General features: G+C 39.1%; 1 protein-coding gene across 1 annotated transcript in view; it reads left to right on the top strand.

The window, feature by feature from the left end:
* UNC79 (unc-79 homolog, NALCN channel complex subunit) overlaps positions 1 to 17,912 on the top strand; it is a 235,537-nt gene that overhangs the window by 97,899 nt on the left and 119,726 nt on the right. The window contains exons 11-14 of the mRNA XM_041757925.1: positions 666 to 694; positions 5,938 to 6,167; positions 8,226 to 8,397; positions 9,730 to 9,960. Of these exons, the coding sequence (XP_041613859.1) occupies positions 666 to 694; positions 5,938 to 6,167; positions 8,226 to 8,397; positions 9,730 to 9,960 (662 nt within the window). The remainder of the gene's footprint in view (positions 1 to 665; positions 695 to 5,937; positions 6,168 to 8,225; positions 8,398 to 9,729; positions 9,961 to 17,912) is intronic.

Here is a 17,912-nt window from a genome sequence, read left to right as displayed (position 1 = left end):
GAAAAGAGTTTGTATCCATTTGTTAAGGTCAATCCCGAAGTAGACAGTAGTTTGACATTCTTACTCCAACTGGCCAGTCCGTGGGTTTGAAAATTACTTTCTCTGAAATGAGCATGCAGCTGGTTTTACACTAGTTAAGGACTGATATAAATCAATAGTCTGAGTAATCCAAGTTAGTAAGTTTTTTCTACAGTTTTGAAATAGCAAATCCTCTCCATGGTGAAGCTCTAAATATATCACATCAACTCGGTGTCATAGTATAATGGAAGAGCAGTAAATGGGGAATGTAGAGACATTATCTCTAGATCTGCCTTTATCATTGATAGCTTATGTGATGCTGAAGAAGTCATGCAAATCTTGATTTTGTTCTGTCAAATGAGATGAGATTAATGTTATTTTAATTTGATGATGACATGATCTGAATTCTAAGTCATGTCCGAAGAGGTTGAATTACTTGTAAGAACAGGTAAAGTTATTTGTAGCATGCAGGAGTTCCTGACCTCATTAAACACAGGTAGATGACAATTAATAAGATAAGAGAGAAGCTGTTTGGGCCTATTCTAGATATTGTGTTACTAAGCTTGTTTTTACTCCCTTTTGTGGCTGCCCTTATATAAAATGGGCTGTCTTTCGTTGTTGATATGTTGTGTACCTTCCCCTTACAGCTGAAATATCTGCTATATGTCAGAAGAAGGTAAGAGCAAACTATCTGTGTGGTGGGGCATGATTTGCTGTGTGTATGTAAATTCATTCATTGACATCTGCCTCATTTCTGCCTCCTGGTTTCCCAGTATGTACATGTCACTGTATTTGCAGAGGGGGAAAAGAAATAACTTAGCATGCAAGATCGCTGTGTCCCAATGGTGTGTTTCCATTTCTGCTTTTGCTCACCCATCTTATATGCACAGTGTTTTGATAAGTAATTGGAAATAAAAACATATGTGTAACTCTAATTACAAAAAGCTTTGAATGACCCTGCAGAACCTGCAACTTAACTTTGGAAAAGGATGTATCTTGTATGCTCAAAGTCTTTCTTGTTTTGAAGTGGAATGCAAATAGTCCAATATATGTGTGTTAAACATACCCAGCTGTTTGAAAATATTCATTTATATGTAAGCTGAATGATACCTCTAGTTAAAGATTTTACCTTCAGATTTCCTTTACCCATTTTTCATAACAATTTCCCTAAGCTATTTTCATCCTCTTTTCTTGTTCTAGTTGAAAAGTACAAGACAAGGTAGTGTGGTGTCATACAAAGAACTCTGGCTTAGTTGGTTGAGACACTTGATTGCTGGCCAGCTCTGTCCCCATCTACCTATGAGACCATGTACAAGTCTTTTAAACTTTTTAGGACTTGGTCATGAATGAGCACCTTTAGAGGGCTATTTCAGTTATCTATTGTCATATAATAATCCTAAAAAGTCGTGGTTTGTAATGGCAGATATTTATTTGCTCACAGATCTGTGGTTTGGCAATTTGGCCTGTGCTCAACTAGGCAGTGCTTTTTATAAACTACTCCAGGCTCACTCATGTGCCTGTAGTCAACTGGTGGGTAGTCAGGGGATTGGCTGGTCCCAAATGACTTCACTCCTACATTTGGGCCACAGCTGGGGCAGCTAGGAGGCTTGGGATGACAGGGGTGGCACCCTCCAGGGGGCAAGGCTGGATTTGTTCACAAGGCAGCAGTGTTCTGAGTGAATGAGAGAGTAAGTTGCAAGACCTTTGAGACTCAAGCTCCGAAGTCACATTGCATCATGGCAATTCTGTGGCATTCTGCCGGTCAAAGCAAGTCCCAAGGGCAGCCCAGATTCAAGGAGAGAAGAAATAGACTTCTCCCCTTTAGAGAAGGAGTGACAAGAATTCTGTGGTCATATTTAATCTACCATAATCCACCCTCTGGACGTAATCACTTACATGTCTCACATGTAAAATACTTCCACCACCTTACAAGATCTCCTAAAATCTTAAATCCATTTATGGCTTCAGTTCATCATCTTGTGATCTGCATATGGTCTAGTCCCTGATGAACTCCTTGGGTACAAATTCTCTTGATCCAGAGACCTGTGAATTAAAAAGGCAAGATATCTGCCCCCTTCACCCCCTACACATGATGATGAGACAGGGACAGCATAACAGCATTGAACCTCTGTTCAGAAGTGGAAGTACATTGCTGTCAGCAGATTTATAGCAGTTCCAGCCACGAACATGTCAACAGTTCTTCCATCTCCAGGGACGGCAGATGTCCTTGACTAGGATCTGGTTTTACTTCCTGGGCGTTGTTCCCTAATCCGTTGCTGGTCTCCTGAATTCTTTGCTCTACTCTTAGGCATCTTTCTTTTCCAAGAAGAAATGGTACATGTTGCAGCTGAGAGACTCCCTTTGCTTGTCCCCTTCATGCCATTGCACAGACTTCCTTTCATATTGAACTGTGTCTGCCCCCTTTATTTTAAATTGGTGGTGCTTTTGCTAGTAAGACTTTCTGTAAAACTCTGGATTTTTAGTAAATCTCATTGAAATTCAGTGCCCCCAAAGCACATCCATAATTCTTTTGGGGGCAGTCTTTTTTATACTTCGGGCATTTTGGTCTGCCCTTAAAATTATTAGAAGCCCTGTTCTAGCTGAAAGGCTCAATGAGGCATTACCTTATATCCTTCTGAAGTTTTAACAAAGGATCATGCAGCCAGTCAGCATACATTTGATTTGATTTTTATCCTGAGGCTATTTTCCTACTTTGAGAATCTTTTATAAATCAGAGAGACAAGGGTAAGGAACAGTTTTATATTTTAAACTGCATGTCCTGGCTCTGGTTATATGCTTAACATATTTGGCATCCAGAGTGGATAATTTTTTTAACACTGCCCTCCTTTTTACAACAAAATTATTTTTAATAATAAGCTTCAAATTAGCACATTTTTATTACTTATCCTTTATTAAATATGATATTGTATATTTGGAGAGCATTCATTAAGTTCATAATAGTTCAGAATTGCTTGAGCTTGCTTTGGGTACAGTTGTGTCTCCCTCTTGTGGAGGACAGATTCTGACATTTGAATAGTAGGTTTGAAATAGGCATCAAGATGGTAAAGGTAAAGAGACAGACTTTGATTTGTTTCCATTCTGTCATTCTATGAGACACATTGGAATTACTTTTTTATGTTTAAAATTCAAAGCAGTGAAACTGAGTGGCTGGGGAAACCATGCTCAGCTGAATCTGAATCTAAGGGAAGTCTCTTTAGTTTGCTTTTGAAATGAATGCATATAGGTGAGTCCACCTGGGTTGAGGAAGACTGTGGCTTGGAAATACATTATTAAAACTTTTGTTTTAATTGTTTTGTTTTAATTGTTAAAACAATTGTTTAGAACTTGAATCAACTAAAGGTTATTTTGGGGCAAAGTATTTTATTGCTGATATTACTTAGAATTGATGGCAATGGTGAGAAAGCAAGTTGACTCTTTGTTGATATTCCTGATGCTAGAATATGCAGTAAATCCAGATAACAGCATAAAAAAATCATTCAAAATGTGGCAGCATAAGATGACAGCCATTTAATTATGTTTCTTGATTCTGTTGGTCAGAGATTTGGATGGGGCACAGTCCATAACCCATTTCTGCTTGGTGATGTTTAAGGCCTCATCTGGGCAGACTTGAGTAACTGGGCACTGGGATTATGTAGAGGCTTCCAAGATCATTGTTTGGGCTCTGGGTTGGGATGACTTGAAGGCTGGGCTTAGCCGGTGACATTGACAAGAAACTTACACAGTGCCTCTCCACATGTCTTGACCATGGCAGAGTTCTGAGTATCCCAATAAGGAACCATCTGAGGAGAGAACATTTCAAGAGGCCAGTGAAAGCTGCAGGTCTTTTGAAATCTGGCCTCAGGAGTCGTATAGATATCACATCTGCCATATTCTCTTGGTTGAAGCAGCCAGGAGCTCATCTAGATTCAAGGCAAATGGATGCGTACCTAAGGATGCCAACCCAAAGGGCCTCATCTGCAGCTGGACTTGATTTAAATGACAAGACCTTAAACCTCCAGCCAAGAATTTGCATGTGGGAAGAATGTAAATAATTTGGGACCAGAGAATAGGATAGTTAATCTCAGGCCTTAAACTTCAGGACTTTATTATAGTGAATAAATACCCACTAAACCCATATCTTTATCCTCTTGTTTATAGAATAGTGGGAATCCCAGAGGAACAAAGGCTAATTATAACCAAGAGGAAAAAATTAAGCACTAAGAATGTGCTCTGATATATACCACACTGCTAGTAGTGTGGTATTGGTTTGGTTGGGGAGCAGAAGCCCTAACCCAATAAAGATTCATGTCCTTCCAGAATAAAAGCATATGAGAAAGAAAAGACACAGCAGGGAAAAATATACCACTTGGAGAAGGCATGACTGACTTGGATGCTCACAAGACTTGGACCTCAGCTGCAGAAGAAACACAACTGTATTTTAACAAATAAATTTTAAAAATGTATTAATAGAAAGCAAGATTATAGGGATGCCTGGGTGGGTCAGTGGTTGAACATCTGCCTTTGGCTCACGGCATGATCCTGGGGTCCTGGGATCGAGTTCCACATCGGGCTCCCCATAGGGAGCCTGCTTCTCCCTCTGCCTGTGTCTCTGCCTCTTTCTCTGTGTCTCTCAAGAATAAATAAATACAATCTTTAAAAAAAAAAAAAAACAAGATTACAGAAACTTTAACCTTGCTTTTATAATTTGTTGGCCCGAGTCCTATGTAGAGAATGAGATATCCCCACACTAGTACACAGAGCCTCATGCTAAAATCGAAGTGAAACAAACCTTACTTTGAAATAGTCATTTGGATAGCCAGTTCAATATGTTGTCAGTGGTTTGAGTTAGGTTTTATGCTTGCTTCGTTCTTCTGTCTCCTCAAGAGATCTGTCATGGAGGGGTCTCAGATCTTTACTGAGCTCTGCATTCGTCATGGCTTAGGGTAGGACATCCCCTAGAGAACGTATTCACATCTTTATAAGCTCTATTGAAAGACTGAAAAGCTCTCAGGACACAAGACATTGAGTATGTGGTGTGGCATTTCTAACAGGCTCGGGACACATATTTTTATGGAGGTCAGGAACATTTCCTGACAGCTCCTTAGATGGCTTCATTATGCAGGGTGCACCTCTTTCCTCTGCCTCCTGTCAGGGCAGCTCTGACAGCAGCACCCCCTGGACTCTAAATTCTCTCTGCACCCTTACTTTTCTCGTTGGCATCCCTTTCTTTGTGGATTCCTTGCTTGTAGTTGATGTCAGGTGATTCTATGAATGGTTCTTGCTGTGTTTTGCCTTGTTCCCGTGGTGTCAGTCGACATATTTGACATATTCTTTGGGTCTCAAGGGAAAGAGTGCTGGTGGGAATGGGCAGGCAGCCTGCTTTGGGCCATCAGCTCAGGGCAGCATGCCCCCCTGCCTGTCACACAGCAAGGACAGAAGAGCTGCACTGGAAAACTGCTCTTTTAGTGGTGGATTTGGTAATTTTGAAAGTTTAATCTGACGGTTAAAACTGTTCCTTTCCTATTCTGATGTGCTGTGATGCACTCTCTCTTGACCAGAGTTTCAGGCTTTTTTTTTCTACCTTTCTGCTGAGGATTCAGAATCCAGAAAGCACCCTACCTCCCACTCCCACCCCATGACTGAGATTACTTTACAGAGGGCTTTCAAACATGGTTCCACTCATATCTATGATGTTTCTGCCACTCACACTAATAGAGACTACTTATCTTTATTTTTAACTATGCCTGAAAGCTAATCTATTAGAGATGACCTGTCTTGTAGAATCTTTAGAAAACTTGCGGCCACTTCTGCTGGCCTCTTAGCTCTCCATTCTGATGTTCTGATTCCTAGCCAAATTTACTTCATTGATCAGTTTTAGTTGATTCCCCCCTTCCCGACTTTTTTTTTTTTTGCCTCTAGAACTGCAGTTCTCACGTAAGAAGAGCGGTTGTCACCTGCTTTTCAGCAGGGTGCTGTGGCCGTCATGGAAACAGGCCTGTTCGGTACTGCAAAAGATGCCACTCGAATCATCATAGCAATGAGGTGGGGGCCACCTCAGAGACCCACCTATATCAGACCTCCCCTCCACCAATCAACACTCGGGAATGTGGCGCTGAGGAGCTTGTTTGTGCAGTGGAGGCTGTGATCAGGTAACAGGCAGCTTGTTTGGTTGGCCCGCCCCAAAACACTGCCTTGGCTTTGAGTCACCCTTTGTACCCTGAGATGGTGCCCTCAGCCAGCCTAGCCTCCCACCTTCCATGATGTAGTGACATTTTCATTCATTCATTCATTCAACCAATATTTTTAATGGTATGCCAGGCATGTGTTAGGCACTTGGGAGATAGGAGAGAACAGAATGTAGTCTCTGCCTTCAGGTTACCCCTGCAGGGACTGTAAAAACAGAAGCACAGAATTGTGATCCACTGTGGTAAGCACTTTGGGAGCACAGAGCCGAGGGTGTTGGGGGAATGAAGCACAGGCACCCATCAGAGTGATGGGTGGGAAGAGCCTGAGCCCAACCTGCACACAGTGAAGTGCAGGAAAAATCTAGGTAATTTGGTACTGGGGTAAACCAGCAGCTCTGCAGTAAGCCAGGAGTCCAGTCCTATAGGCTGCTGCTGGCTTTCTGTCCTATCACGTGACAGTAAAAGGAGCTTTGGAAATGATAACTTCCAGACTTGTTCTCTCTTTGTACAATATCCACGGAGTCAAGATTTTTAAAAATTAAAGAAATAGTATTAGAATGTTTTACAGATAGGGACTCTTTTCTGTTGTGTCTCTTATTCCATTGGTTAATACATGTAGAAATATAATAAATGTTTGTCAAATGAAATATTACAGAAATTTTGGAAGTCAAAAAAATCATACTGCTATCATTATGGTCAGTTTTACACGTTCTTCTAGTTGTATTCAAATATATTTCTTATTTATGTAACTCTAATCACAGTGTAGCCACAGTTCTTTTTGATAAAACATTATGCCATTAGCTCTTTTTCCATGTCATTGTATAGTTTCCATATTTACCATTTTTAGCAGAAACACAATTGTCATCTAGTTTATTTCCTTCCACCTTTAGATTTCTAGATTTCTTCCATTCTTCACTATTATAAATTACTCTGATAGATATTTTTATGAATAGTGCTGTTTTTTTGTTTTTTATTTTCTTAGGGTAGATGACAGATATGGTTGGCTGGGTCAAAGGGTATGAATATTTTGATGGCTGTTGATACATTACCAAACTGATTTTCAGAATGTGTGTATGAATTTATAATGCCAACAGCACTGTATGAAATGGCTAGTTTTTGATACACCCTTGCCAACATTGGGTTTAATTTTTTAATTAAAAAATATTTTAAAAAGATTTTATGTATTTGAGAGAGAGAGTAAGCATGTGCACAAGGAAGGAGAGGGGCAGAGAGACGAGCAGACTCCCTGCTCAGCAGGAAGTCCTGACAAGGGCTCCATCTTACGACCCTGAGCTCATGACCTGAGCCAATGTCGTATGCTTAACTGGCTGAGCCACCCAGATGTCCCCAACATTCGGTTTTGTTTTTAAAAATTATGACTTGTGGGATCCCTGGGTGGCACAGTGGTTTGGCGCCTGCCTTTGGCCCAGGGCGCGATCCTGGAGACCCGGGATCGAATCCCACGTCGGGCTCCCGGTGCATGGAGCCTGCTTCTCCCTCTGCCTGTGTCTCTGCCTCTCTCTCTCTCTCTGTGTGACTATCATAAATTAAAAAAAAAAAATTAAAAAAAATTATGACTTGTTTAGCAGATTGAAAAAGGAGTCTTTATTGTTCATTTTCAGATCTCTGAATATTAGATATTGAATATTGTTCTATTGGGGTACAAATTCCTCGGTCTCTCCTTGTATCATGCATTTGATGTCCACATAATTTCAGTTAGTTACAGGGGAAGTATTGACATCTAGTGGGATGGTTGGTAAATTGGAAGCCAGAATGCCGTTCTGCTTGATTCTAATTGATTGGAGAAAGCAGTCTCTTTGTGTCTCAGTTTGTTCATTTTTGAAATGGAGATGGAGTTCAAGGAAGGAAACAAAATTAGGCCTATGGGAGGAACTCCTGCCATTTGAAAGGAGAGCCATCAGGAATGTTTGAGTTGGTACTTAGGAAATAGTTACTCTGAATAGGTCATAACCTAGAATGTGTTTTTCTGGAGTCTGACTTGACATTACTTGTCTTTGGCAGCTTGTTGAAAGAAGCCGAGTTCCATGCTGAGCAGCGCGAATATGAACTGAACCGCCGTAGGCAGCTGGGCCTTTCATCTTCCCACCATTCCCTGGATAACACTGACTTTGACAACAAGGATGATGATAAACACGACCAGAGGCTTCTCAGTCAATTTGGGATATGGTTTTTAGTAAGAAAATACCTTAACTATTCTCTGCTCTTTATTTCTCACAACATTGCACCAGTGAGGAGTATTTCCTAGTGTTTTCAAAGAAGCAAATAGTAAATAATGAAAAGTTAACATGAGCAGTGGGACTCTATATTCTGGGACAACCCTGGGTGGTGCAGTAGATTTCCCCGAGGAAGGCTTTTAAAGAATAGCAATGCCCAGATCCCACCCCAGAATCTTGGGAACTTTTTTAAAAAGCTCCCTGATTGATTCTAATGAATAGCCAGGTGTCAAAACCAATGGACCAGACCCTGGACTGTTCGAAATGCACCTTTGACAGAAAACAATTGGGAAAGTTGCTAGGGTATGTTGTAAGATCTTGGAGTCAATGTAATGTACAGATGTTTCACATCCCATCTATATACACGACATTTTTCTTGAAAGTTCAGTCTCTGTGGCACTCTGAATAAGCATTTGTGACAAGTCTGCATACAGTGAGAAAAATTAGAGCTGTATTGACACGAATTTGATAGTCTTTGACTTATTCAATGGCAACATTCATCCAGTAAAGATCAAATATTCTGCTCCCAAATTCCATGTAAACTGAACCTTCCAGTTGTGTAGAGAACCAGACTTTTGTTTTTGCCCATCGAGGACATAGAGTAAGTCTCCATACCTCTTTCATGTTTTTACATGTTTATCCGAAAAAGTCGTGCTTTGTTTTGTCTTGCCAAATGGATATTTAATTGTTAATTTCACATGTGTTGCTCCTAGAACTTATTATCTAATGACGTAATGAGCTATTGTGAACTCTTTGAAAGCAAGGGTAGCGTTTTGTTTATTTTGTACATTCCTGACTCCTACTATAGTGGTTAATAAAAGATTATTGCAGAATGAATAATGAATAACTGATGAGCTGGGTTTTTTTAAAAGTCAATTTATAATGCAATGAATTAGGAGGCTTTAAGCTTTCAGGATTATTACTGATAGAAAACTCTTAGCTAAATCTGATAACTTTAGAATGGGAATGTAGGTAGATTATTTTTTCACTGAAGATATTTATGAAATTTCACTTTGCAGACTTTTAAAAAAGCATTTATCTAGTGTAGGTAACAAAATAGACTTCTTATGGGGAAAAGTCCTATTGAAAGGTATAATCTCGAGAGGAAATTATTGTTGCAGTCTGTCTCTCCTGTGAAGAATGCAGTTTCTAGGTTAACTGACCCTCCATCGTTTATAAAACTGCTTATTCCAAATGGATTATTGAGAACTTTTTTCCCTTTTAAACGAATATGTAATAATTATGTAAAGATCGATGGAGGCTAAAGCAGAGTCTAATCTGTCCATTTGCAGGTGAGCCTCTGCACGCCTAGTGAGAACACACCTACAGAAAGCTTGGCCAGACTGGTGGCCATGGTATTTCAGTGGTTTCACTCCACAGCATATATGATGGATGACGAAGTTGGAAGTTTGGTGGAAAAATTGAAGCCTCAGTTTGTCACCAAGTGGTTGAAGACAGTATGTGATGTTCGCTTTGATGTCATGGTCATGTGCCTTCTTCCCAAACCAATGGAATTTGCCAGGGTAAGTGGAGGTCCTCAGCTTGGACCTTGTTGAAGAGGAATTGGGGGAAGCACTGCCCAGCTTAGCATGTTATCAGTGTCTGTGGAAGGCAAGCGTCTCTCCTTATTTTAGTTGATACAGCTGAATGAGGTTAGTTGAGCAGCTACATTTTAGGTGATGTGCTGCTTTGATGTTGGTTTGGGATGGGGAAGAATGGCAAGATGAAGGTGTGAAGTATCTTTAAGAATTTAAGGGAGGATTCTTCCTTGATGTTGAATTTTTTTTTTTTTGATGTTGAATTTTTTTAAAATTAAGTAATGGGGAAAAAAAGTTTCTAAGTCTGTTAGAGCTCAGTCCTTTCCTGGTCAACTGTCTATGGAAAGATTAACATTTGACTAGCAGCAATTTCTGCGTTTTCACATATATTCCTAGAGATGAATGGTAGAATTCCCTGCCCTTCCATTTGGGATTTTAAAAATGGTGTAGGAAGTACTGAATTACTCCTTTTTCTCTGGCTTACAGGACAAGTTTCTCTGAGCTCATTCTTTTGCTTCTGCCTCAGTGGATTATAGGCTCCAGATTTACAGCTAGTAAGACCCTATATTTTTCAAATCCAATATGATTTGTGTCTAATCTAGCAAGGTGGATGTCCAGAATCAGTTTTTGACAGGAATATGTGAAATTTTTTCAAGGTATTTTCTGAATTTTATTTTATTTGTGATTTTTGGTTTGCTTTCAATGATATAGTGAGGCACTTTTTTTGAGTCTGAATAAGACATTTCAGGAAAAGAATCAGACATAGACCATCTAAGGGAGTAGCTTTTATTAGATTTCTAGGACACAGCAGTTATGTGTATTTATCAACATACTTCTTTCTTCTTTGGTGCCACCTACTGACTCACATATAAAATTGGATTTTTGCACAATGAAAATTCCTTATTTTGTGATATTCTTTGATTGTGTTGATATGTTTTCTATTATTTATTTTGATATAGTAAAGGATTGGTCTGATCTGATTTTGGAAGATAAGAGGAAGTAGTTATATTGGGAGGAAAAATTTTCCCCTTCTAAAATGGATCAAGTGGGTGAGGGCCTGCTTATTAACCAGCAACAAGACCTAGTCAGGAGAGAAAAGACAAAATTTATTTACACTTATGTTCAGTACTCAGTGCATCACTGAATATTCAGTGATGGGTAACTCCCTCAGGAGCCAGAGATAAAAGGTGTGTGTGGGGGATTGGGGCTGGAATGAGAAGATATGGAAAGTTCTCTTGGGCCTTTTGGTGCTAGTGGCACTGGGTGGGCAGTCTGTCTCCATAGGAATTGAATTCACAGGCAACTCCCTTTAATGGAGATGATATTTTCCAGAAGCTGCCTTAGACAAGGCAAGTTGGGGTCAGGTTTCTTTCTGCGTCTTCTTTAGCTCAAGTGTTTTCATTAAAATAATCTTTATACCAAGTTTGGGGGTCTGAGTGGTTCCCCACATTTCTCTCCCATCTGTAACTTCAGGAGAAGTTTCATGCAAAAAGAAAGCAAGGTTGATTGCTGTGGATTTGGGTTAGGAACTTCCAGGTGAGAGATCTGCAAAGGAGGAAGAGGGCATAGATTAGCACAAGGAAACAAACAAACAAACAAACAAAAAAGCTAAAGTTAATGGTGTGAGTAGACTATAAACCTAGTTTCTGAGGCCAGAGAACAGTCAGTCAAGATTTGTAGATGTTCAGCTTTAGATGATGGGGTACGGACATCAATATTTCAGTCATGATTCTTCCCTGGAGCAGAGCATGTCAGATGTGGGTGTTTGGTGAGCTTCCTGACTGGCCTGGCCTTGGCTATTGCCCCAGTAAAGTCCTTTGAAGTTCTTAGTAAGTTGTCTTGCTGTAGCTTGCAGGGCTTTGGGACAAGACAACATAGAGTCTCAGTAAGGATTTGGGCAGTCAGATTTTAATTTTCAGTAACACCAAGTCAGCAGGGTAGAAGAAAAATTGGAAAAATTAGTTACTGACACAATGTGTAAGACAAAGACATATGATTTCACTCATGTGGAATTTAAGAAACAAAACAGATGAATGTAGGGCAAGGGAAGGAAAAATAAAATAAGATGAAATCAAAGCAGAAGACAAGCCGTAAGAGACTCTTAACTCTAGGAAGCAAACTGAGGGTTGCTGGAGGGGATGGGGTAACTGAGTGATGGACTTTAAGGAAGGCACGTGATGGAAGGAGCACTGGGTGTTGTATGCAACTAAGAATCACTAAATTCTACCTCTGAAACTATTATTATGTTGTATGTTGATTCAATTGAATTTAAATAAAAAATTTAAAAAAATATGCAAGACAGCTGTGTTCAGTTTATGAAGAGGTGAAAAATAACTCAAAAACAACGAACAAGGGGATGCCTGGGTGGCTCAGCAGTTGAGCATCTGCCTTTGGCTCAGAGTGTGATCCCAGTCCTAGGATTGAGTCCTGCATCGGGCTCCCTGCAGAGAGCCTGCTCCTCCCTCTGCCTGTCTCTGCCTCTCTCTTGTGTATCTCTCATGAATAAATAAATAAAATCTTTAAAACAAATAAACAACGAGCAGGACTATAATCTGATAACTCAAGGGTGGGTTATAGTTGTCCATTGAAATATAAAATCTCTCTCTCTAATCACCCCCATTTTGATCAAAGATAATCAAAGTAAGATTAAGATAAAGTAAGATACTAGTCTAGTGTCCTTAAATAAGCCTAATTATTTATGTAAATGCAATGAGAATGGTAATTAACCAAATAGACCTTTTTAATGTTTTCTTTGCTGGAATTTTTATGGAGAATCTCAGATTGGGCTTTTATATGCCTCTGGAGGCTAGGATGCCAAGCCAGTAACTTGTCATCATGCTTCATCTACAATACCTGTAGATTTGGGTAAATTTCTCTCTTTTTGAGATCACCTAAATATTCTAAGCTTCCTTTGCTGGCCAGAGAGTGACAATTTCTTGTTTGCTTGAAGGCTGGGATTCCCATAAGCCAGGTACCAGGCTGGTTCTTCCAAGAGGGCTTTGCAAGCATTGGCTCTTCATGTCAACCATAGTTCCTTAAAACTGTCTAGTCATATCTGATTCTATGCACATCCTTCTAAAATATGACACTCCAGTCAAAGCCTTGGTGATATAACCAGTTTTTCCAATTAAGTTCTATTATAAGGAGAATAGATTTCTTACACTCATTATGAGTGTCTGAATTCTGGAGGGATCACATGCGGGGAGAAAAACGACAAGTGTTTCATTGTTTACAAAGATGTAATCTACTAAATTGTTGTGAATTATAGATAGCGTAAAACAAACCTTATATCCAGAAAATAGAACAGTAAAGAGCCAGTAATGCTCCAAACTAAAAAAAACATAAAAATGATCATAGTTTTTCATTAGGTCAGCCCAATGTAATTAATTTTCAGCCCACTTGGTCTTAGGTTAACAGTTGTATGAACCCATCAGCTTTTCCACCAGAATTATGGAATCCTTTCTCAGGCCAGTGGTTTGCGATGCCATAGTCCTTTCCATGGGTTTGCAGAGACAGTCCTTTTTGCTGAAGTCAAAGCATTGTCTAGTGGCTTTGCAAGAGCTAGTGTCAATTGCAAGAGCTTTCAGGAAAGCATCAGAATAGGGCAGCCCCGGTGGCTCTGCGGTTTAGCGCCACCTTCAGCCCAGGGCGCGATCCTGGAGTCCCACGTCAGGCTCCCTGCGTGGAGCCTGTTTCTCCCTTTGCCTGTGTCTCTGCCTCTCTGTGTCTCTCATGAGTAAATAAATAAAATCTTTAAAAAATAAAAAAGCATCAGAATAAAACAGTAACAATCTGTAAATGATCAAAGACTTAAAATGGCTGTAATCAAAGAACTGATGAGAGTAACGAATTATGATCACATTATGCTGTTGTCTGATACTGGGCAAAGCAACATGAGGATGTGTCATGAATAGGAAGGGCATTGCCAAATTTCTAGAAATTTCATAGAATTCCTGAAATATTTGTATTAAAAACATTTACCTATACAAATATAAGCTAGGGAAGGTTAAGCATCTCTTTGTATTTAATGATATTTTTCATGCAATTCAACATTATCAAGTAAACCTAGTTAGTTTAACATATTTTTTTAATTAGAAAATTAAAAATCCTTTGGGATTTTTCTAGAGGACCTGTCAGAAATCTCAAATTCAGTTTGAGATCAAGACTTTATTTAGGATTTGATTTTGGGAAGGCAAAATATCAAAAGTTGTAAAAAATTTTAAAAGGCTTAAACACTTGATTAACCAGGATCACAGGGTCACTGTGAAATAATAGTCTTCCATTTAACCAAAATGACAATAAAGATTTCAAAAGCAAATATAGCTTGTGACATGATTATAAAAAAAATTAGTTCTTTCTTCTTTTTAATTGAGAAGACTTGGTTCTCTTAAATAATTGAGGACATGATAAAGACGACATAAAACACAGGAAATTTTGGTAAGGCACAGAATCTTTGTTTCCTAGATACGTTACTGAAAAGGTAAAGAAAAACCCTTTTGTAATTTCTTATTAAGACCAGACCAGTAACCCGAGAAACTTTGTCATTTTTAGAGAAAGAAAACCAAATTCAAGTTTTGTACTGGTCCACTATTAATATTAAAGCTCATTTAAAAAACCTTATAATAAATACATTCAATCTTAGCTTGACTGCTAAGAGAGAGTTTCTCTCCCTCTCCTTCACCCCTACCCTCTGTTCCATCCTTTTGTAACGTTTTATTTCCATTCAGATTTTTGTCTTTTACTTTACTCTTTGTTATTCCGGAAAAGCCTCACACAACCTCCAAATAATGACGTTAGGGCAGAATTCTCTTTTTGTCCTTACCAAACACATCATAACATTCCTTGAATACTTTTCATACAGAGTTATTTTCTCCACTCTTGTTATATCTAATAGTTTCATTTATATATATTGATTATACTTTTCAACACTTAGTAACCTTACTTTTCAGAGAAAAACAGGAGGTAGACAGATTGTGAGTTGCTAGTCACCTACCAGCAATTTGTAGCATATTGGCAAATTTTATGAATAAACTACCTTATAACTTCTAGAGCTATGCTTCATAGTATAATTTCTCAGTATGGCAAAAATAACATATTTACTAAAGATTGAAATATCTTTAGTCTCTTTCTTGAAATAAGAATCCAAAAGTAGATGAACTTATATTTAAAAATTAATGTTTCAGTGTTTTGTTTTATCTAGATAGCGAATATCATTTCACATTATTTAGGATAACTTTAATTTCAAGCTGCTGAAAAGATTTTGGAAACTTTCTTTCTTTCTTTCTTTTTTAAACTTATATATTCATTTTAGAGATAGCGTGAGTGGGGGAAGGGACTAGAAGAGGAAGAGAATCCCTAAGCAGAACACCTGCCTCTCAGCCAGAGCTGAGTGCAGAGCCTGACACGGGAATGGATCATAGGACCCTGAGATCATGACCTGAGCCAAAATGAAGAGTTGGCCACTCAACCAAGTGAGATATCCAGATGCCCCTGGAAACTACTGCTAAGCAGACATATTTTATAAAACACAACTATTGTTGAAATAAAGCTTGTCAGAGTAATAATTTAATTTAATTTAAATGAAATCTATAAGTTTTATAATCTTAAACATCTAGTAAATATAATATTAGTTTATTTGGCTACTAAATCCATGTAGGATAAAAATGATGATCATAGCATACTCAGTACTGATAACTCAGAAGACATAGCTGTTTTTATTAGACCAACAATACTTAGACTTATTTATCGCTGCGCCACCGGGGCTGCCCTTATTTATCAAAGATTTACCCAGATCACATGAACTTGAAAAGCATTTGGGTTACTTTCTATATTTCTGAGAATTTTGGGACTATTTAATTTATATAAGCTCTTAATGTTTTTAAAGCTCATTTAGAACAGAGATTTTTAAAAATTTATTCATTTGAGAGAGACACACACACACATGGAGAGAGAGAGCACAAGCAGGAGGAGAGGGGGAGGGAGAAGCAGACTCCCGACTGAGCTGGGAGCCCAATATGGGGCCCCATCCCAGGACCCTGAGATCATGACCTGGGCCAAAGGCAGATGCTTAACTGCCTGAGCCACCCAGGTGCCCCAAAATAGAGATCTTTTAATGGATTTTATAAGTTAATTTGTCAATACCATTCAGAGGTAAGAAAATATCGCACATATATAATATAGTTATGCAAACTGTTGTGCCCAAGATTGCGAATCTGAGAAACCACCAAGGAGCCGACACCGATGCAAACACATGAGGGTTTATTTACAAGCTCGAGCTTGGGTCCAAGTATACCCGACACAGCGGAGCAGGGACTTGGACCCCGAAGTGGGTTACAGCTGGGGTTTTTATGGGCTAGTCTAGGGGATCTTCAGAAGGGGTGGAGGAATTTTTTTCATTCCAATATGGGGGAAAGGGTGGGGGAGTTTCTTAAGATCTGATACGGGATTCTCTGCCGAGGGCATTCTGAGCTTTATTGTCTTTCCGATATGGGATTCCCTGCCTAGGACATTCTGCAGTTTTTCCTGTAAAGTTCAGCTCTTATTCCCAGGGGCTGTACTTGTGCTAATGCTAAACTTGAGGTGGAATGGCCTTAATTTTTCTCGGCCTCCACAAAACATATAGGTCCCCAACTTAAGGATGGTTTCACTTATGATTTTTTTACTTTAAGATGGTGCAAAGTGATACACATTCAGTAGAAACTATACTTTAGAATTTGAATTTTGATCTTTTCCGGGCTAATGATATGTAGTAGATCCTCTTGCTTTTGATGATGGGTAGGGGGCAGTGAGCCTCAGGGTAAACATCCTCTATACTGACAACAATTTCACACCCATACAACCATGCTGTTTTCACTTGTAGTACACTATTCATTGGCTTACATGAGTTATTTAGCATTTTATTATAAAACAGACTTTGTGTTAGATGAATTTTGCCCAACCGTAGGCCAGTGTGTGTCCTGCGAGCACATGTAAGGTGGGCTGGGCTAAGCTGTGGTATTCGGTGGGTTAGATGTATTAAGTGCATTTTCTTTTTTTTTTTTTTTTTAAAGATTTTATCTATTTATTCATGATAGACATGGTGGGGGGAGGCAGAGACACAGGCAGAGGGAGAAGCAGGCTCCACGGCTGGGAGCCTGACACAGGACCCAATACTGGGACCCCAGGATCACGCCCTGGACCAAAGACAGGTGCCAAACCGCTGAGCCACCCAGGGATCCCCTATTAAGTGCATTTTTTGACTTACAGTGGGCCTATAGGGCCGTAATGCAGTTATGAGTTGAGGAGGTTCTGGAGACGTAACATTGGAGACTGTCATAGTAGGAGACTGTCATAGTAATACAATACATAGTAATTACTATTATTAGTAATAATAATATAATAATAACATAATATAAATATAACATAATATAATTAGTAATAGTAATTACATAGTATTACTATTGTACATAGTATTACTATTAATACATAGTAATAGTTTATATTAGAGTTGGTTTTCATATTCGCTTTTCACCCTCACTTGTATTCAAATTGTGTCTCTAACAGAACAGGTGGTTAACCTGTTAAGTGTAAAGGTTAAAGCTTTTTATTAGTACACATGAGGGAGACCTTAAAGATCTTTTTATTGGCTCTGATATGTAATCTCGTGAAGGCTGTGGTTCACCCTCAGGCAGTTACTTATTTCAGTTAGCTAGGGAGTTAAATTTTGACAGCTGGGATATACTAAGGACAAAGGCTTTGGAGGTTTGCTAAGGGAGGTGTTAATTGGAGCTTCTCAGGAGGAGGAATAAATGTCTCCTGTTTTAGGACAATAAAAGTAAGGCACTCTCGGGACTAAGAGCCAGAGTTATTTCCTTGAATGTTTGCATTTCAGAGGGATGGGTTCTCAGGTCCAGGAGAGGATAGTCTGGGTGGTAGGAGATTTACATCTCAAAGAGGGA

This window comes from Vulpes lagopus, chromosome 6 (genome assembly GCF_018345385.1).
Source record: "Vulpes lagopus strain Blue_001 chromosome 6, ASM1834538v1, whole genome shotgun sequence".
Lineage (NCBI taxonomy): Eukaryota > Metazoa > Chordata > Mammalia > Carnivora > Canidae > Vulpes > Vulpes lagopus.
This window is presented reverse-complemented; position numbering and strand designations above follow the sequence as displayed.